This window comes from Onychomys torridus, chromosome 6 (genome assembly GCF_903995425.1).
Source record: "Onychomys torridus chromosome 6, mOncTor1.1, whole genome shotgun sequence".
Lineage (NCBI taxonomy): Eukaryota > Metazoa > Chordata > Mammalia > Rodentia > Cricetidae > Onychomys > Onychomys torridus.
In genome coordinates, this window is record NC_050448.1 from 61,094,833 (window position 1) to 61,116,208 (window position 21,376).

Genomic DNA, 21,376 nt, shown 5'->3' on the forward strand with positions numbered 1-21,376 from the left:
TCCCCTGCCTCTCCTCAGCCCCCTTCCGTTTTCCCCTGACACTTCTGGGTTCTTCCCCATCTTCTGCTCATTCTGAGTTCTCTCTGAGTCCTGTTTCCCACAGAGCAGGCTGTCTCGGTACCATACAACTCTGCTCTCAGTATTGTGTTTAACCCTTCCAGCCCTGGGTGGCTAGCCCTGGTACAACTGCACAATGCAGACCTTGAGCCGGGGGTCAGGTCTACCCTCTGGCTCACGTCACTTGTTCCCCGCCACCTCTGGCTTCGAAAGGAAGAGTTCCCAGGGACACCTAGCTCCTGCTGATGCTCTGAGTCACAGCCCAGGCCCCCCATTCACTCAGCTGTGTTTGGGAAAAGTAGAAATGAAACAGGGCTTTATTGGATAAGCTGCCTCTAAACGCTAAAATCTCAGCAGGGCCATCAAAATGGCAATCATGCAGGGTATGGAGGTGCAGATTTGTAATCTCTGTACCCCAGAACTGAAAAGAAGCAGGATGGCTGTAGGTTCCAGGCTAGCCTGGGCTACAGAGCAAGTATCCAGCCAGGGATACATAACAAGACCTGATCTGCAAAACCAAAGAAGCAACCATGCCAGAGAAGTGGCTCATCCTTTAAGAGGGCTTCTGCTCTTGCAGAGGGCCAGAGTTCGGTTCCCGTGCTAGGTGGTTCACAACTGCCTGTAACCTCCAGGACATCTAATGGCCTTTCCCAGCATCCCAGCGCTCCTTCATGTTCACATACCCCCCCCCCACATAATTAAAAAGAAATAAAATCATTCTTTTTTGCTTGTTTGTTTTTGGAGGGTTTCTCTGTGTAGCTTTGCACCTTTCCTGGATCTGGCTCTGTAGACCAGGCTGGCCTCGAACTCACAGAGATCCGCCTGGCTCTGCCTCCCGAGTGCTGGGATTAAAGGTGTGCACCACCACCGCCTGACAAAATAAAATCATTTTCAAAACAAGCCCACTATCAATAGCAAACCTAGTCAATGGATAGGGATGGAGGTCCTGCCTAACATGCACCAGGCTCTGGGTTCTATATCTAAAACCAAAACAAAACCATCTTTAAAAACCAAGAGCAAACCCTACCTTCTCCTGGCTTCAAATCCCATCTCAGGTGACTCTGTCCTCGGCACTTAGGATCATTCTTCAGCTTTCTGGAGCTCTGCTATGGCAAACCCTCACCACACATACCCATGTTCCAAAGTATGCACAATGGCTGAGCCATGGTAAACTGAAGTTTATTACCACACTTCCTACAAAAAAGTCAGCTTGTAATCTTCAGTCTACAAAGTTACTTTTGTCAAAGAACATAACTGTTTTCTATTTCAAGTCCCAGGTCGGGAGACTTCACCTCAGCTGCTGCTGCTGCTGCTGCTGCTGCTGCTTCTTCTTCTTCTTCTTCTTCTTCTTCTTCTTCTTCTTCTTCTTCTTCTTCTTCTTCTTCTCCTCTTCCTCCTCCTCCTCCTCTTCCTCCTCCTCCTCCTCTTCTTCTTCTTTCTTCTTTCTTCTTCCTTCTCCTCCTCCTCCTTCTTCTTTTAATTTCAGCTATTTTTGAGGGTCTCTCTCCCATTTTCCAAAGATAATGGTACAGCTCTGGGGACTTAGGCAGTATCAAGGAACTTTGTGTCTAATCATCTGCTACAAAGATGTCCACCCAGGTCTAGTAGTTCTTGGCAGCTTTGGGGTCAGCTCTGGTACATGGGAATCCTTGTCATCAACACACTTGAGAGGCCCCTGTCCAGGCACTCCTGCCTTGCAGCCTCTTCTCTTGGGGATGGGGAAGTGCCTTGCCTTCTCCTGATGACCACTGCATGGCAGGTCACTTTAAACTCTTAGGATTCCCAATTTCCCTTTCTTTCCTCATCTAGCCCCAGGGGTTCAGAGAGCAAGGAAATTGTCCCTTCTCATTAGGGATTAGTGTTTTGACTAGTATAATCTTGGTTGTCAACTGGACCCACCTGGGAAGAAGGAAACTCTACTAAAGCATCGCCTCCATCAGATTGGCCTCTGGGCAAGTCTGAGGGCACTGTCTTGATTTATGATTGATGTAGGAGGGCCCAAGCCACTATGAGCCATACCATCCCCAGGCAGGTGGTCCTGGGCTGTGTAACAAAGCTGGCTGAGCACAAGCAGGGGGAGCAAGCGACTGAGAAGCCTTCCTTCTTCTCTGGTTTCTGCTTCAGTTCCTGCCTTGGCTTCCCTTGACAGACTGTACATTTGCTTTAGTCAGGGCATTCATACCAGCAGCAGAAATATAACTAAGAAAACTAGGCTGAGTAAACTCTCTCCTTGCCTTGATTAAAAAAAAAAAATTCATTTGTTTTATTTTATATGTATAGGTGTGGGCCTGCATATCTGCATGTGCACCATCTGCATGGGGTGCCCACAGAGGTCAGAAGAGACTACTGGATCCTCTGGAGCAGGGGTTACAGATGGTATGAGTTGCCATCCGGGTGCTGGGAACCCAACCCAGGTCCTCTGCAAGAGCAGCAAGTGCTCTTAAGCCCTGAGCATTTTCTTCACCCCTCCCCACTGGCCTTAAATGAGCACCTTAGCTGGCTCTGATGAGCATCAGCTGCCCTCTCTGGAGCTCAGACTTGAGAAAAGGGACTTCTGCTTTCCTACAGCGCTGAGCACAAGGCCGCATGGGAACAGTGAGACAGAGGGTCCCAACTGCAGGCCACACAGTCAGCAGCCGTTTCTGAACACAAACACTAAGTGTGATATTACACATGATCTTCAGACATCTGATTAAGAACAACCCCTTTCTCACCAAAGTAATTACCAAGTCTTTATAGAGATCTGTATATAGAGACAACCATATTCCTTTAAAACTAGCTCAAGAGTTACAAAAACTATTGTCTAGGAAAAGATAGCATTTAACTTTATGGATTACAGTCCTCCAGCTGGGCACGGTGGCAGAGGCAGGTGGATGTCTGTGAGTTCAAGGTCAGGCTGGTCAACAGAGTGACCCTGTCTCAAAAAAAAAAAAAAAAGAAAGAAAGAAAAGTAAAAGAAAAAAATCCTCACATGGTTTTGGATCACCAACCCGGCTCTAATGTGGGGCCTGCTTTCCAAATTTTTATCACCAAGAAAATGAGACAGAAGTAATTACCAACATTAACAGGGTACACAAAACTTTGTGTTTGTTTTCCCCTGAGTGAGTCTATAATCACCGGTTTCCATACTGACTATGGTTCCAGACTCTGACTTTCTGGCCAACTTTGAATGGCAGCACGGGACTGTTACTGGGACAAGTCTTGTTCTTGCTTCTCTTATAAGCTGTTACTCCAGCAGCCCTGAAGGAGTTTGCTTTGAAGGTATCCATCACGCATGGACTTAGTTCACAGAAGCTTTGCACCCACTATGACTGGACCTGTCACAGCACCAAAAGTGGCAGTTTTTTGTTTTTTTGTTTTTAAATGGATTTCAAAATTAGAAGCAACAACTGACATTTACCTAGTGAGAAGCACTGTGCCAAAGCCTTACTTCATGAGGAACGCCAGGTAGTTCTCTGGAAATGTGCAAAAGATGCCTGAGATAGGCAGGTTAGCTAACACCTCCTGTTTGAATGCACATGTGTGCACATCTGTACCTAACATGATGTCAGTGCTGCCTGCGGAGAGATAGACTCAAATCAACTAAAGAAAGGACCATCAAATGGACCCATGGGAAAGGGGGGGGGTCTTGAGTATTGGACCTGTGTCACAGTCAAATTTTGAATGATAAAAGTAGACTGTAACCTTTAGAATCCGAAGGCTGCTCTGTCCTGGAAAGAGAAAGTGGGGCCTTGGAGATGCCGGCTTTCAGCAGGGATCCTCAGGGAGGAGAGAAAAGACAAGAATGGGTCGGGGTGCACATCAGCAGCGGGACACCTTCCTAGCAGGCACCAGGCTGGGGACTCAATCTAGCATCGCCAAGGACAAACAAAACAGAGGTCTTGAAGCACTAGAGATTAGGTCTCTCACAGAACAATCATAAAACATTGTGAAAAATGACTTTTAGAATTTTTCCTATTATTTTTCTTCTAAAATTTAAATGAAACTTTCATTCAACTGTACTAAATAAAAGTTAACACCATCATCGAAATTACTCCAAGCTAGAACTGTGTGTTCTTTAACTGTCAGCCAGCTCATCACTAACCCAACCTCCACCCCGCAATACCTTTTTGCTATTGTGTGTGGCTTGGTCTTTCTGCATCTCCTTTTTGTCCTGCTCTAAGTTCTCACCACCTCTTACTCAGAGTATTACAGTAAACGTAACCATCTACCCTCTCCAATCTTGTCTCCACCAACTCCATGCAAGAAACTTCCTACGGTTTTTTATCTTACGTGCCCCTCAAAGGTCCACATGTTAAAGGGCTGGTACCAAGGTGGGAGCTGGTAGGAGCTTTTGTAGATCATCAGAAATGTACTCTTAAACGGGATTGTGGGACTCTGGCCCGCCCTTGTCCTCTTCTTTGATCTTGCAATGAGGTAACTGATGTTGCTCTGACATGTGCTTCTACCACAGCATGCTGCCCTCCCACAGGAACAAAGGCAATGGGGTCACACAGTCACAGACTTAAACCTCCAACACTGTGACTTGGCTTGGACTTCACTCTACAGCTGAGGATGACCTTGAGCTTCTGATCCTCCTATGTCAACCTCCTAAGTCAGGTGTATGGCACCACACCCAGTTCCTGGGCTGCTTGAGATCAAATCCAGAGCATTGTGGGTGGTAGAAAAGCACTGAGCTATATGCCTATCCCCTAAAATATTTGGTTAATAAAGGCACATGGTTTACAAAGTTTACTGACTACTAGTCTATATGATGGTGACTTTTAAAAATACAGATATGAAAGTGCTAATTAGTTTACATAAATGCCCCCCATGTCTGTCTCTGCCCTGGCCCCTCAGTCGCAGACAGATGTCATGTAGCACAGGCTGATCTCCCGGAAGTAGCTATGCAGCTAAAGATGATTTTGAACTCCTGTCCATGTCCTTGGTGCTGGGATTATAGGCATATACCATTGTGCCCAGCTCTTTTGGTGACAGAGACTGAACCCAGAGATTCATGTGCACACAGGAGGCAAGCACTCTAGCGACCAAACCCCCAGCCCCAAATCATGGACTTTGTCCTATCTCCAATGTCCCAAACCCATTTAAGTTCCTACAAATTTTGAACAATCTACCACTCTAGTCCTACATACAACCTGTTTCCTTCCATGGACATGGGACTCTGACTTTTTCATCCTTTCATAGCCAGGTTTTTTCCCATGGGAAATCATCACACATGCTCATCCCACTGCCTGTATTAGGATTTAGGTCCCCCTAAAAAACTACCCCAAACTGCCACTCCAATCCAGTCCTCAATTAAACATTTCCAGTACCCTGTATTTGCTGCCATGGTACCTGCTACTTCAGGTTCAATGTCTCTCATTTTATGAGACTTGATGGTCATCCGTACTCACTGAATGAAAGAGTGAATGGAATGGCTAGCTCTCTCTCCACACTTGCATCCTGAATTAGGAGACCTGAGAGGTTCTCAGACTACCTTCTCATCTTCATATCTGGCTCGTCCAGTGCTGTCAGCCCTGATCCAGGGAGCCACCTCAGATTTTACTCTCAATTTCATTTGAAGCTAATGAACAATAATTTGTAATTACAAAGAATAACGTGGTATTTTGTGAGCACTGTGTCTTTAAGAATCAACCCTGATTTCATATGCCCTAGCCAGTGACTGCCTTTCTCCTGGATTCCCCAGCACTGGCTGCGAATCTTTATTACAGCATGTATTGATTGATAACTGCCATTTCAGTTTCTGTCTTTGCACAAAGATCATCTTTCAGGAATCTGTTGCTCATTTTGTGAACGGTGTAAAGTAGGCATTTCATAAATGACTAGATGTGTGTGTGTGTGTGTGTGTGTGTGTGTGTGTGTGTGTGTCTTTCTTTTGTAGAATAAGTTTCAGCTTGCTCAGTTTCCACAGTTCTCAGAAAATTGCAGTTGTCCCTTCAAGAAAGGCAAGTGTTCTGGGTTAGGTGGTCTCTTCTTATGCTTTATTGTAAGCTATTAAATAATACTGCAAGTGGGCTTGGAACCAGCCACGGTGGTGGAAAGGGAGTTCATGCCTGCTACCTACTTCTGCAGTTTATCTTCTCTGTCCTAGAGACTAATTTAAAGCTCAGCTGAAAACAAGCTGAGAATAAACAACAAAGAAGACCTGGAAGTCTCTCTGGTCATAACTGCAAGGATTTAAGAAAGGGAAGAGTGAGGAAAGAAAGGAAGGTGTGCCTGATGCTTTTCACAGCAACCACACAAAATAAAAGCAGGAGAGTTAGAAAAACACGCTCTTGGGACTTATGGCAGAGAAACATAAAACAAGGGAATCAATGGAGTTTTCCGTAGCCCATCAACCTCATCTAGAACATGAACTCTTCCTCAACAATTTATCCCAAACCCACTTGTGTTGATCTAGGTAGCATCCACAGATTCACTGCACAGGAGAAATTGTTCTCTCTTCTTGCCAGGCTGGGGATCAAGCCCAGTACCTTGCACATGCTGGAAGCATCACACTACTGAGCTACATCCCCTGCACACACACAGGAGATTCTTCAATCTGAGGTCTTGAGCGGCTTAGCTTTTAACCCGTCCGAATAAGGGTTCTTCTGGCTTGCTTTAGTATCAGAATCTGCTGTGGAACAGTTACCAAACATGGGCAGAGAAGCCTCCAAGCAGGGGAAGGGGAGGGAGGGCAGTGTTTCAGCAGTTATATAACCACAGAGGAGCCTGCAAAAGTACAATACTCTGCCTTCCTTAAAAATAGTAAATCCTGAAGATGTCTAAAGAGCACATAAGTGCATCTCAGTTGCTGGGTTAATAGCTGGAATGTAAGATTCCAGATATCAACATAATGTGATAGGTTTACATGGTTACTGTTTTAAATAATTTTAAATCCTCATGACCTCAGAGAAATTTAAGTGCCTAGGTTTCAGAAATGGTAGAATAAATGCCATTTCCCTTTCACTGGCAATGAGTCACAAATGCTGACCTACAGACTGTCCCCAAACAAGATGCATTCCAACAGCTCATTTCTAAGTCTGTTGTTAGGAACTGGGAACATAGTTTCCCATAGAAACAATTTTAGACGTGGTGGTTTTGTTTGCCAGATATGGCCAAAAGAGCCCATAAGTAAATTTATGAAGGTGAGCTGCATGTAGAACAACACTTTTCTGTAAGAAAACCGTTTACAACTTCCAAGCTACAATTTCCAGACCCCCTCTTCCCTTGCCCTGAATTCCCAGTGAGGGAGTGCTGGTGGGGGGGGGGAAGGAGGGGACCTGAGGGAGTTCCGCCCCAGGGGCAGCACAACCAGACAGGAGCTTCTGTCGTGGTATTTTTCACTGATGGGGATTTACTTTCTGGCAAGAACATGACTGCTCTCTGCTGAGCATGGCCTCTGTGCTAGAGAACAGTGTCAGTTGTTGGGTCCACATGCTTTGCTTAACTCTCCAAACCCTCTCAACATCTCTGAAACCATTTTTACCTGCATTTAAAAGGGGGTGGGGACAGCATGAAGCCTTGGGGTGTTAAGTAATTTACCTAAACTCCTATTTAGAGCCGAGACTTAGCCCGATCCTGCTTTTACTAAACTGCACTTATTTCGCAGCGTTGAGGAACATTTTCCAGGAAGTAGGGGAGCATTCCAATGGCTCACTGTGTAGTTTTCCATGATAGCTCTCATCACGTCAGCAATCACCCTCCTAAGCAGCTGACTCAGGACCACGGAGGCCTTCCACGCAGACAAAACAAGGGTGAAGGCTCTGGAGATCTAATGGCTACAAGACATCCCAAGAAGAACATGCAGAGCCCATTGAAGCCTGTCTAGGGCCAGATGACAGCCTCAGGGAGGTCACTGTGAGCAGGCACTACCGCAGAGGGCCCTGGCCTGGAGCGGACCTTAACTGGTGAGTTTCAACAGAAGAGCTGCCTGTAAAGGGCAGAGAACATACTGGCATACACATGATTTCCTAGGAAGGGATGGAGCTAATGTCATTGCTCAACACTGCAGAGGACGGGGACATGGGAGAGCTGGGGTCAGAAGATGCCAAGTATCCCTAGAATTTCTGCATTATAATTTAGCTTTCAAACAGACAGTGTCAACCCCCACCACACACACCCTGTTGGTAGTTTTCTTGTGCAACCTTCTAATTTTTTTCTTGTCAGTAGGCGAGTAATTATAACCATGCATGTATTTGTTTTCCATTTATTAAAAATATAGCATATGGCCTGTAGAAATTTTGAACAACAATAACTTACTTTATGTGCACTTATTTTGCTATTTAAAGTTATTATACTTGTTTAAAAGGAGTGGTTTCTACAATAAAGTCTAGTGAGGATGTGGGGAAATGGGAACTCTCATTCCCTCTGGTGGGATTACAAACTGGTGGAGCCACTCTGGAAATCAGTGTGGAGAATTCTCACAAAGCTAAAATTAAGTCTTCCATATGACCCAGCTATACGCCCAAAGGACTCAACATCCAACTCCATAGACACTTACTCAGCTGTGTCCATTGCGGCTCCATTTACAACATCTAGGAAAGAGAAACAGCGAAATGCCCTTCAACTGGTAATGAAAGTGTGGCACATACACACCATGAATACTCTTCAGCTGTAAAGGAAAAGGAACTCGTGAAAATCTCAGAGAAATCAATGGATCCAGTCAATCAATACAAGGAAATCCAGACCCAGGACAAACATCCCATGTTTTTCCCATCCGTGGCTCCTCACTCCAAATCCTCAGATGTGAGTACACTATGTAGAGAACCACAGAATCCAGGAGAGACAAAGGATGTGAGGATGGTGGGCTTGGGAGGGAAAAGCAGGGCAGAGGTGATACCAGGAGGAAGCTGGGAAAAATGGAGGGGCTCTCATGGGGGAGGGGGTAGACTAGGACAATACAGAGGGAGAGAGAGGGAAGAAGAGTAAGTGACCTAAGGGTGTTTGAAAAACCCACAGGGAATCATATTATTTTATATCTGCCTGAGTAACATATAGTATATGTGTGTGTGTGTGTGTGTGTGTGTGTGTATGGATATGTGTGTGTGTGTGTATACACGAACACACAATTTTTAAAAAAAGGACATAAATTTGAGGAGAGGGGACATGGGAGAGGGTGAAGAAAGGGGGAAATGATATAAAGCATATACATGAAATTTAAAGAGAAAGGTTATGGTTTTTCTAAGTAAGTCCCAAGTACTAGGAGCAGAACAGGCAGTCACTTCCGAAGGTGTCTTACTCAGGGTTAATGCTGTCTCTGAAGACCCAGACCCTTACAGATGGGTCTAGCTTTATGAGTGTTGCTCACGCAACAATGCCAAAACAAGCTCTCCATGACTTCTTTCATCCTTTAAACTTTGGAAAGACATTTATTTGTTGTGTATACACGTATGTGGGTACATGCATGCCACAGTACACACAGGGAGGTCAGAGGACAACTTTCAGCAGTTGGTTCTCTTCCTCAGCCACACAGGTCCTAGGGGTCAAAGTCAGGTCATCAGGCTTGGCCTAGGTGCCTCTACCCACTGAGCCATCTCAGCAGATCCCTTTATACTTCAGACTGCCAATGTACTTGCTCATTTACTTTTGTGTCATCAGCATCTAATGAAATGTTTAACAAAGATGAGCCATTAAATGCATGTCAAACATTTCGAATAGTGGATAAAAAGCATCAAATGCAGGTGGATAACGTGTACAAGGAATGTCCTGAATAACTTCACCAATCATTAGGGTAACAGGGCATACGGGAAGGGATTGCATTTTCCCTATCTGGAAAACAGAGTTGAGTGAAACACTGTGGATACATGTCAGGAAAAACCAGGCAACACAGGAGTCAGTCACTAGGAAGAGGACAGATGTGAAGCCTCACCCCTAGCACTCAGTGGGTATGTCACTGGCAACTGCGGCATTTGCCTGAATAGGAAAATGACTGTGGCAAGGAGAGTGGGACGTTCAGCTGTGCAGGAAGGGCTCCAATTAGGGCAACAGATATGGATCTATTTGTAATCTTTTGCATATTGACATCCAGTTGTGCTAGCACCATTTGTTGAAGATACTTTCTTTTTTCCATTGTATAGTTTTGGCTTCTTTGTCAAAAATCAGGCGTTCATATGTGTGTGGATTAATGTCAGGATCTTCAATTCGAGAGAATCAAGGAGAGTGTGGCTGAGTAAGGAGGGGGATAAAGTGGTAAACATTTGACATAGTTGTGGGGACTGAGGGAGAAGCTGCCTGAAAAGCAACAGCTGCCTTACAGTCTCCTGGAATTAGGCCAATTATAATTTACAATAAAAGTGCTGATAGGCAATGGTGAGGCCGTTTGAGGCTGGAGATGATCACGTAGTCCTTTCATGTCAAATACTGGGGGAGGTGTTCTGGGCCTACAAGGATGAAGGGGTGAAAACGAACATGCCCTCAGGGAGCTTCTGTTGAGTACTGAGAAAGCTATCTTTCTCTTCGGATTATATGTAGTGCCAACATTCCAGCCTTATGCCTAGAATGATCTCATCATACAGTTAACACTGCAGTGGACTGTAGCTGTCACTGCTGATGTCCATCTGCTGCAAAAGCTGAAGTACCTCTTTGGACACTTGGTCATGCTTAAGCAAAAGAACTGTGATATCTAGATACTGCATTCCCTGAAGTCATACGACATGAAATGTTGACACAGTTCCAAAAAGGAAGCTATTCTTCTAGATCCATTAAGGAAAACACTGCTATAAAATATGCTTTGGGTCTGTTAAAAAGAAACAAATGAACACGAGCCATTTCAATGCATGTAGATGACTATTGGAGTATTTGTAAAGGGAAAATATTTGTTCCAGTTGACCTAAGAATTAAAGCAAATAGTTTTAATGGAAACTCACCAAGCAAGGGGAAAACAGGCAGATGTGGGTATCCAGAGTTCACCCAGCGTGGGAAACAAGCACAGGCAAAAGGCAGGCTACCTGAACACGCTAACAACCACAACTGCACTGAAAAAATGTGCATCTGTGCAATTTAAATGACTTAAAAGTTCCCATAGTTACTTTTCAAAATGTTATGAGAAACATGATGCCTTCCAAGTCCAGGCTTGCAAACTAACTCTGCCTCTCTGCCTGAGACTCAGTTTCCATGTGGGAAGAGGTGTAGTTTAGAGTGCTCAGCCTGTCTGCAAGAGCCGCAGTCTCTGCTGCGGGAAGAGGTATATTTTAGAGTGTGTTCAGAAAAGACTCAAGCTGTGACCTGAGTGTCAATCTTCAGCCTAATGGCCAAGGAATGTTACAAATTTACTTCTCAACTAATGAAATCTAACTAAAACACAATATTGTTCACAAGTCTGTTTTGATAAAATATTCCCAGCTGATTTTAAACAGATCTTTTAAACAACAACAACAAAAAATATGTAAACTACTTGAGGATGGTTTTCCTGTGGAGATATTCAAGGCCTTTCCACTTCTCTTCTATAAAATTCAGCTCTGCCTTGTCTTTCTCATGCTCTTTTTAGAAGGTTAATTCTTCAAGAATAGGAACTTTTTTTTGGTCAAGGAATTCATCTTCAAACTCCCACAAATGTGTCAAGAGATACATTTAGAAAGGTTCTTTCAATGTAGTCTGAAATACCATGAAATCCAAATGCCCACCAATCTTGACTCAACAAATCACAGGACATCTTCATAAAGACACACCAGGGAACAAGTAACCTCAACGGTGGGCTCACATTTGAAGATGTCTAGCATGTTCTAAATGCAAGACAAACAGTATTAGCAGTACACATGGAATGACCTAACTTTTGTTTTTGTTGTTTTGGAATTACAGTTGAGTATTTCAGAGACAAAAATGTTCCCAATAGTGTATAAACTGTCTGGGAATACATGAGATGATAAAATGTCCAAATATCTTTTAGGAAGTGAGTATAACATGGTACTAACTTTATAAAAGATATTTCATAAGAACACTGTAAATATGCCCAGCATCACATTGATAAAACAGCTCTCTGCAACCAAGAAGACTTTGTGTGAAGTAAAACGCCTGCACAGTAAGAAATGTATCAATATTGCTTTACCTCAGGGGATTTAAGAAGATCATATTTTCTGAACAGAGATGCAGGAAAAAAAAAAAAAACCTTTGACAAATTCAATAGCTATTCTGTCTAAAAATACTCAAAACATAAATAAACAAAAAACCTTTGAGAAATGTTCTTCTATGGTTATAGGACATGAAGAAGTCTAGCTGATACTGACCAGGAAGCTTCTCCCTGCTGGCTAGCCTTCACAGTCCTGGATAGAAGGTGCTATGCAGGCTGCTGAGGGGAAAAAAGCCACTGACAGTCTTACCCAGCCGTGAATCCTGTGAGCTGACAACTCTGGTAAGACACATCCATCGGTGCAGTGATGGCGCAGACACCATGGGAGGGGCCGACCACTTTCCGTTTGGATTTAAGGCCCATTCCACAGGAAGAAATGCACACCTGGTACAACGAAACTGGCCCAGAACCCATTGCTGGGGGCTCATTGCATTTTTCTCAATGGACGTAGCATCAAACTGTCATCTGAATTCATACTTCTCTCTAAATGGAGCAAGACCTCACCTTGGAGATGGGCATAGAGGAGCATACCTTTAATCCCAGCACTTGGGAGGTGAAGACAAGTAGATCTCTGTGAATTCAAGGCCAGCCTGGTCTACATAGCGAGTTTTAAGACGCCAGAGCTATGTAGTAGACTCTATCTCAAACCAAACCAAACCAAACCAAAACAAAACAGACCAAACCAAACCAAACCAAAACAAACCAAACCAAAACAAAACAAAAAACCAAACAAGAAAAAAGAAGGCGGCCTCACCAGATGGCAAAAAGATGCTGGCACTGTGCTTCTTCCCAGCCTCTAGATCCATGGGCTAAATAAAACTCTCTGCTTTATAAATTACCCAGAGTATTGTTGAGATACAGCATTAGATAACAGACTAGCACAGCAGGCACAAACTTCCACACAGGGGCTTGAGGTGGACCTTAGTGCCAGAGCACTGCCTAGCCCTCAGGTTCAATCCTTACCACCACAAAATGAACAAAATTAGGTTACTATGCAAAACCAATCACCTTTAGGTATGTAAATAAAGCCAGCTAAAAGATAAAATGCAAGCGAAGGAAACAAAAAATTAAAATTGTGGTGGAATTTTGTGTATGATCTAACAAATAAAGCTTGCCTGAAGATCAGAGGGCAAAGCCAGGCACTAGTCAGCCATAGAGGCCAGGCAGTGGTGGCACATGCCTTTAATCCCAGCACTGGGGTTCTCACGCCTTTAATCCCAGCACTAGGGAGGTTGAGACAGGAAGTGGTATGGCTGGGCGGAGAAAGAAAGTAAGGTGGGAGGAGACAAGAACTCACTCTCTTTCAGCTGAGGATTTCATAGAGGTAAGAACTAGTGGCTGGCTGCTCTGCTTCTCTAATCTTTCAGCTTTCACCCTGGTATCCGACTCTGGGTTTTTATTATGAAGACCAATTAGATTTGTGCTACATAAAATACCCCAAATACATTTAAGGAACATAAAATACACAGGGAAAAATCACAAAATTACTGGAAGAACACGGAATACTTGAGGAAACAAAAACATCCTTTTCTCTTGGATAAGTTGCTCTTTCGAGCTAATTTACAAATTTAATGCAGACTATCAACAAGAGTTCTTTCTGGCCTTGAAACTAATGCTTAATTTCAAGTCGGTTTGTCAACTGGACTTAAGGGATAAGGAACTGAGGTCAGGGGAGTGCTCCATGCTGGTGCTCCTCTGGAGAATGCACTCACTACTTTACAATCTTGGAGTTAGTTCCATTCTCCTTTCCTGATTTGTTGCCAATAGGCTTGTTAAATCATTCGATTTCCAAAAGAAGCTGAAAAATCTCAATTTTAATGAGACACTATATAGCCTGAATATGTTAGCGACTAATTTAAATTTAAAATAGGGCTGAGGACATGACTCAGTGGTTAGAGTACTTGCTCTGCATGCATGAGGACCTGAGTTCAGATCCCCAGCAGGCATCTGTAACCTCAGCACTATGAGGCAGAGATAGGTGGATATGGGGGGTGGGGTGTTACCGGCCAGCCAGTAGCTGAAACAGAGAGCTCCAAGTTCTGTGAAGAAACCCTGTCTCAAAAAACAAGGCAGATAGGGAGATAGGGATAGAGAAATATACCTGGTATGGACTTCTGGTGCTAAACACACACACACACACACACACACACACACACACAGTACTGTTGGGTAAAATAAAAACCATTTTGTAGATCACATTTAGTCTACATGCTGCCAGGTTTTGACTTTTTTGGAAATAAGCAAACTTTTTCTGTAAGGGGTCAAACAGCAAATATTTTGGCTTTATAAAGCTACTCAAAAAGTCTCCATTTCACATTCTTACTCATAACTAAAAAGTAAATAAAAGACAGTAGAAAAAGGACTTTGAGTTTATCTTTCAGGGTGACAGTTTACTAAGTGAATTAATCCTGAAATTCCACCTCTAGTGCCTCAGAAGAACACAGCACCTCACCTGACCTCCGTCTCTCACACCGTTCTCATTTTCTTAGAAGCTGTTCTTGGGTAAGCATATTATGCACCAGCCCACTCAGTAAATCATTTCCTTCTGGCATAGAAATGTTTAGGAAGTGGATCTCCGAAGGATGTCTGCATCGTTCTGGGCAGGGCTCTACTGTTTGTCATACTTGAACAGATTTCACACATGATACCATACCAGCTCACATTAGACACTTAGCTCGGCCATTGCTCCCACCCATAACTGTGCTAAGAAGCACCCGTGTGCGGCTTGCTGGGGCTGCCAGTTGTACTCATTTTCTAGTTTCCTTAAGATATATTTGATAAGAGTTAAGGGAACAGCATCTACCTGAGGCAGACCGAGAACTTACACCACTATCAGACAACGCCATGGCAGGCATCAGAGAACTCAGATACGCTTCATGTGGCACAGAGTGCCTTGACCCTTGTCCAGTCTCAGAAGGTCCTTTCAGTGATGCAATCTGAGCGGCGACAATGATGGGACTGTTCAGGAGAATGGACAATTCTTCTCCTTTCAGAATCTCTTAAAATTGGAACAGATATGATTTGAGAGATGTAAAAGATAACACATGAAGGAGAATGGTCACGTGGATATCAGCTCCCTGGTGTCTTAAAACTTCAGGCCTCATTGAAGATACCAAGACTACCAAATGTTGCATGATTGGGCTAGGTCTGAGATCACTTGTAATATTATTTCAGATCAACTCAACTTGTACCTCATGGATCTTCTGTTCACAACAAAAGTAGCCTAAGACTATCAAATTACCTAGAGACTGCCTGAACCAATGGTCCCATGTTCACACCAGTATTTCCAGTTCTACACAACAGTGAGGTCAAAAGCATTCTTCCAGCTTAACAATGCAGTGAACTGAACTGTGCAGACAAGCCAGCTGTTCTCACAGCAGCCATCATGAAGATCAGGTATAAAATCTGTAACAGGCTTCATTGTGTTTATGAAAGGGCAATCAAAACTAAAAATCAATCACTTCCTAAACATTTTCCTACATTTTATTACTTCTTCTGCTCTTTGGATTATGTGGATCTATTGCATCTGAAGGGTGGAAATACCACATGAGTCGGAAATGAGGCACATGCCTGTAATCTCAACATTTATGAGGCTGAGGCAAGAGGACCAACAGTTCAAGGTCATCCTCAGCTACATAAACTGAGGCCAGCTGGGCTGTGTAAGAATCTGTCTCAGAAAAATAAAACAAATAAACAAACAACCAAACAAAAAAGCTGACCCTCAAAATGGCTGGTGGGACGGCTTAGCAGGTAGAGCTGCACCGGCCCAAAATTCACATCAAACACACACACACACACACAAACGAGCTGGCTATGGCGGCATGCAGCTGTGACCCAGCAGTCTGTGGCGAGATGGGAGACAGACAGAGGAGACTTACCTGGAGTTTTTGGAAAATTCTAAAACTTCCAAAAAACGAAGACTACTACACGAGAGCACACTACTCTTAGGTGGGCCCTTACCTCTTCCTGTACTATCAGTTCGCTGGCAGTTGAACTTACCTACACTATGTGTCAGCAGCCTGCTCTCCTTCTAGAGTCATCTATTAGACATCTGCCAGCCCACTGTTGACTAAGGAGAGTGCTGTATTCCCAGGTTAGTGCATGAACACACCCCAGCTCACTCATTCTCTACCATCCTCCTGAAGATCCCAATCAAGAGTGACCTGCTTACACAACAGCACCTCAAGGATTAGGGGAAAAGGCATTTTTTTGACACACACACACACACACACACACACACACACACTTTTTCTAAACAAGGAAGCAATAAATAGTAAGTTATGTCTGAAAACTCTTAAGAATTTCCACATTTATATTGTCAGGTGTTTCTTAGCTTTTTTTCCCTCTTTTCCTTTGCAGCCCAGACTGGTCTCAAACTCACAGCAATCCTTCTGCCTCAGTATCCCAAGTGCTGTGACTAAAAGCATGAGGGACTATGCTAAGCTCTATGCTTCTATTTCATACATCAAATTCTTCATCCAGGGAGAAGATCTGTTGCCCTAGCAACATAAACCTGGCCCCAAGAACAAACAAAGATGGACCAATTTGCACTGCCCACAGCCAGGAAGGGATTAAGCAGGGCCAGAGCAACCCCTGAAAATACAAAGGCCTGATTCACTAGCAAATGGCCTGGATGCCATTGGGTCATTTCAGACATATGGAGCACTTTACTCGAGTTACTTAAAAGAATACCAAAGTTGGATAGTGTGAAGATATTAAGGTATGTGTAGTGAGCCTTGCCATACCAGCTTTTGTCTTTAATTTTGTAGTATCTGCAAATACTCCAAATAGCTAAGCTGAGCTTTCCTTTCCTTTCCTTTCCTTTCCTTTCCTTTCCTTTCCTTTCCTTTCCTTTCCTTTCCTTTCTTTTCCTTCCTTCCTTCCTTCCTTCCCTCCCTCCCTCCCTCCCTCCCTCCCTCCCTCCCTCCCTCCCTCCTTCCTTCCTTCCTTCCTTCCTTCCTTCCTTCCTTTCATAGCTAGGGTGGGGGCAGGCACTCACATGATTATGTGTGTGCTCTAAGGAACATACATATTTCATCTTCTGAAAGAACATAAATCAAGACAGTGGGCCATGGGCTTGTTCTTTCCAGTAGAAAGGTACCAAACATTAGAACAAAGTAGTCTCCATGTCTGAGGAATTGCAATATAATTCTAAATTGAAGATTGAAGGAACAACAATTTGCTGTACTTTCTTGTTTGCAATTTGCAAAGATGATACAACAGACTGAATGTCAATGACATACATTTCCACGAAGTACTGAGATACAGTGAAACAGCCCTTTGGTTTTAAAGCTTATTTCTCTCTCTCTCTCTCTCTCTCTCTCTCTCTCTCTCTCTCTCTCTCTCTCTCTCTCTCTGTGTGTGTGTGTGTGTGTGTGTGTGTCTGTCTTTGTAACAGGTCATTCAAATTCATTCAGTATTTAATATTTGAAAACAATTTAAAAACTCCATCATGCCATGGCTTTGCTCTTTAAGAATGCTGTGCACACTGGACTTGACCAGGTGGTGGCTTTGCTTGCTCCGCCTGCTTTAACAACACTTTAATGAGCACAATGTGGAATAAGGTTACCAAAAAGGGGCGAAGAACATTCTTATTTTATACTTTATTTAAAATTGTAAAAGGATAAACAGTTAACAGATAGATGAAAATTCAGTAGCACTAGTTAGAGAATGTTTAAGATTTGACGATTCATAAGCTCACAGATCCTTTCTCCCAAACATTTCAGTCTATGTAGTCAAAGTCTTCTGGAATTCCAAAGTTCTTATCAATTTTATTTTCTTCAAACCCAAATTTTCTTTTGGCCCAGGATTTTATTGCAAATATGTTATCTATAAAAAAGATAAAGATATTTTGAGAGTTAAAAACACAATCATGAAGCACCTTAGTCTAGTTATTACCAGAGTGCTTCCGTTACTCTCTGCTGTATTAAAATAAGAAGCAGTTGCTCCTTAAGAATGCCGAGGGGAGTAACACAGGCTGAACAGTCCCCTTGAGTCTGGCCACATTCCTACCAGAGGCCAGGCTCCAGTCCTCGGCAATCTCAGCTGCTCTTGCTCCCGGAGGGAGCACTTTCTCTCCAGACCTCTGTCCTTCCCCTGAGTAATGGGTTCCAGATAATCAGGACAGCCTGAGGGACTGGGCAAGAGGGCGGAAAAATGTTCTCCTTAAACTAACACAGAAACAGATGTGGTTTTGGTGTCCCTACAGGGAATCTGTATTCTTCCACTGAAAAGAGTGTTGCACCCCCTTAAAGGAATTTACCCCAGAGGGGACCCCAAATTGTATACAGAGATTTCCAGAGAAGGCAGGACGTTACCACATGTAGAGGCAGAGAGCTGCCCCTGGGGTAAGAATGACGGTCTATATATTTCTCATCTATTATATAATTTATAATTAGAATGCTTTCCACAAACACAAGAACAAGGGCCTGAGATGTCCAAGTCTGTTAAGAGTGCACTGCACTCGTGGTAAAAATGAGTAAAAGATTAAAGCAAGTCCTTCCTGAGCGCCAGGGCTGTATCATGTCATTACTCCTTCTAGCCACCAGCCACACTACCTTAGAATGCTCTGGAAATGGAAACTTTCAAGATGATTGAGTTAAAATGAGGTCATTAAGGTAGACTATAACCAAATTTGATGGGTATCTTTATAATTTAGACATACTGAGAGAGATCAGCAGCTGGTGAAGACAGATGACAGGAAGGAAGAGGAGGCAGCATGTGCAAGGCAGACAGTGGCCTTGGGGAAAACAGAACCTAGGCCTTCAGCTTATCGCCAACAGTCTTATCTGTTGTTGAAACTACTCTGTGAATATAGTCTACCATCCTTCAAATCAATACATGCATTTAGCTTTCCTTAATAGACTATTTCTGTGTAAGGATAATTTTAAGTATTAAATAAATATAAACTTTGGAATTCAACAACTTTATTTCTAGAGTGAATACTACTAACTTAAGAGGCATTCAGTACTGGACAAAACATCACTGTTTTTCTATGAATGTGTTATAGAATGCCAACAGATACTTAAATAAAACTATTCTTCATAACAATCTGAAATGAATCTTCACTTTTCATGATGTGAGAATATTAAAACACCAGCATGAGGTAGTCCAGGGTCTGCTGGACTTGTCTTTAGTTTTACAGTGTATGTAGTCAGGAAGGCCTGGCCAAGTACAACCCATACTTAGAGAGGTAAGCAGAAGACCAGTACTCGTGTGCTACAGATACTGCAGAATGTACAGAATATGTACCTTCAAGATGGCACAGGAAGAAGCATCATTAGGGCATTTTCAAACAATTCTAAAGTCATGTGTGTATCAGAGAAAAAAGAGCAAGTATCACGTGCCTTCTAGGACAGGCTCCATGAATGTGGAAAGACCTCCAGGACAAGGACACACACAACAGAGGTGGCTTGTGAGAAGATACTGTGAACCTGAGTCAGAAAGAAGATGGGCACCAAGGAAGCTTTCAGCTGCTCTGAAGAAGTTTCCTGTTCACATCAAGGACAAGAAAACATCCAAAGACTGAAAACAAAACAAAAAAAAAACCCAACAAAACCACACTGTGATATCTAAGGGTCAATTCAAAGATGCTGGTCAAGCCTTCCTCAGGGCATTGGAGATCTGCCTTATTAAGACAGTACCATATATAATCTTAACAGTATATTCCCTATCAAATAATTTTCCTATTGTAGATAACTTTGTAAGTCAACTGAGACTATTCTTTTAAAAGAAACAACCTTAAGATTTATCCGTCAGTCTTATTTTCTGTTAGTTCATATGATTTTATACTAAATAGCAACAAAAGAGTTTTTGCAGTGAAGTCTCTACCTCATACACTAAGATGTCTTTTGGTTCTTAGCACAGAAAACTAAGTCACTAAGTCCCTACTACCTGAATTTATTAGGATGTAATTTGTTAAATAAGATGTAAAGTATCAGAAAACATTAATATGAAATAGCTTATCTATATTTAAAACGCTCTCTTTTTTCTTTCTTCTTGTTGCTGTTGCTTTTTTTAAGACAGGGTTTCTCTGTGTAACAGTCCTGGCTGTCCTGGAACTTGCTTTGTAGACAGGCTGGCCTTGAACTCAAAGATCGTCGTGCCTCTGCCTCTTGAGTGCTGGGGTTCAAGGTGTGTGAGCCACCACCATCTGGCTGCAATCTCTCATTCTTTAAACTAAAATGTTGAACTATTAAACAATAGATCTGATATTCTTTTAAAAATGTTACATATTTTGGTTTCAGGTTTTGTTTTTGTGGGATTTCTGCGTGTGCAAATGTGTCTCGATGTCTCTGTGTTTGAACACTTTCTTTGGCTCTTCTACTGCTTGTCTATTTTGTCCTATTCTGATTTATTTTACCTAATTTTATTTTATTATTATTATTTTCTAGATACCTCTATGTATCCGAATGAGAGAGAGAAAGAAAGAGTGGATTTGGGTGGGTGTGGAACTAGGGAGGACCTGGGAGGAGCCACTGGGGAGAGCATAATCAGATTATAGTGTATTTTTGAAAAATCATTTTCAGCCAGGTGGTGATAGTGCACCTTTAATCCCAGCACTTGGGAGGCAGAAACAGGCACATCTCTGTGAGTTCAAGGCCAGCCTGGTCTACAGAGCGAGTTCTAGGACAGCCAGGGCTACACAGAGAAACTCTGTCTCAAAAACAAAATAAAAAAAACCCCAAAACGTATTTATTTTTATGTGTATGTGTATGTGCCTGCATGAATTTATTTATACCACATGCATGCAGGAGCCTTTGGAGGCAGGCAAGGGTGCTGGAGACTTTGGAACTGGCATTACAGGGGTCATGAGCCTCCACATAAGTGCTGGGAACTAAACCTGGATCCTCTACAAGAGCAGTATTCTTTAACTACTGAGCCATCTCTCTAGTCTGGAGATTCATAGTTCTAGAAACATTTCAAGGATATTGTTAGGTAAAAATGAACCAGACTTTAGTTGACATCTAATATTTTTTTTTGCTATAAATAATGCTGGTCTTTGCTGTGGATATCACTGTATAAATAAAATGCTGATTGGCTAGTAGCCAGGCAGGAAGGATAGGGTAGGCGGGACAAGGAAGAGGAGAAGGCTGGGAACAGGAAGGCTGGGAGGAGACATTGCCAGCCGCCGCCATGAGAAGCAACATGTAAAGATCCTGGTAAGCCACAAGCCATGTGGCAAAGTATAGACTAACAGAAATGGGCTAAATATAAGAGTAAGAGCTAGACAATGGTAGGCCTGAGCTAATGGCCAAGCAGTTTTAATAATAT

At 43.0% G+C, this 21,376-nt stretch overlaps 1 protein-coding gene across 1 annotated transcript in view; it reads right to left on the reverse strand.

Annotated features, from left to right (window-relative positions):
* Positions 1-17,693: 17,693 nt before the first annotated feature.
* The window catches only part of Mnd1 (meiotic nuclear divisions 1), a 63,635-nt gene continuing 59,952 nt past the window's right edge, over positions 17,694-21,376 (reverse strand). Inside the window, exon 8 of the mRNA XM_036191410.1 lies at positions 17,694-17,932. Coding sequence (XP_036047303.1) covers positions 17,826-17,932 — 107 coding nt within the window. The 3' untranslated portion in view covers positions 17,694-17,825. The remainder of the gene's footprint in view (positions 17,933-21,376) is intronic.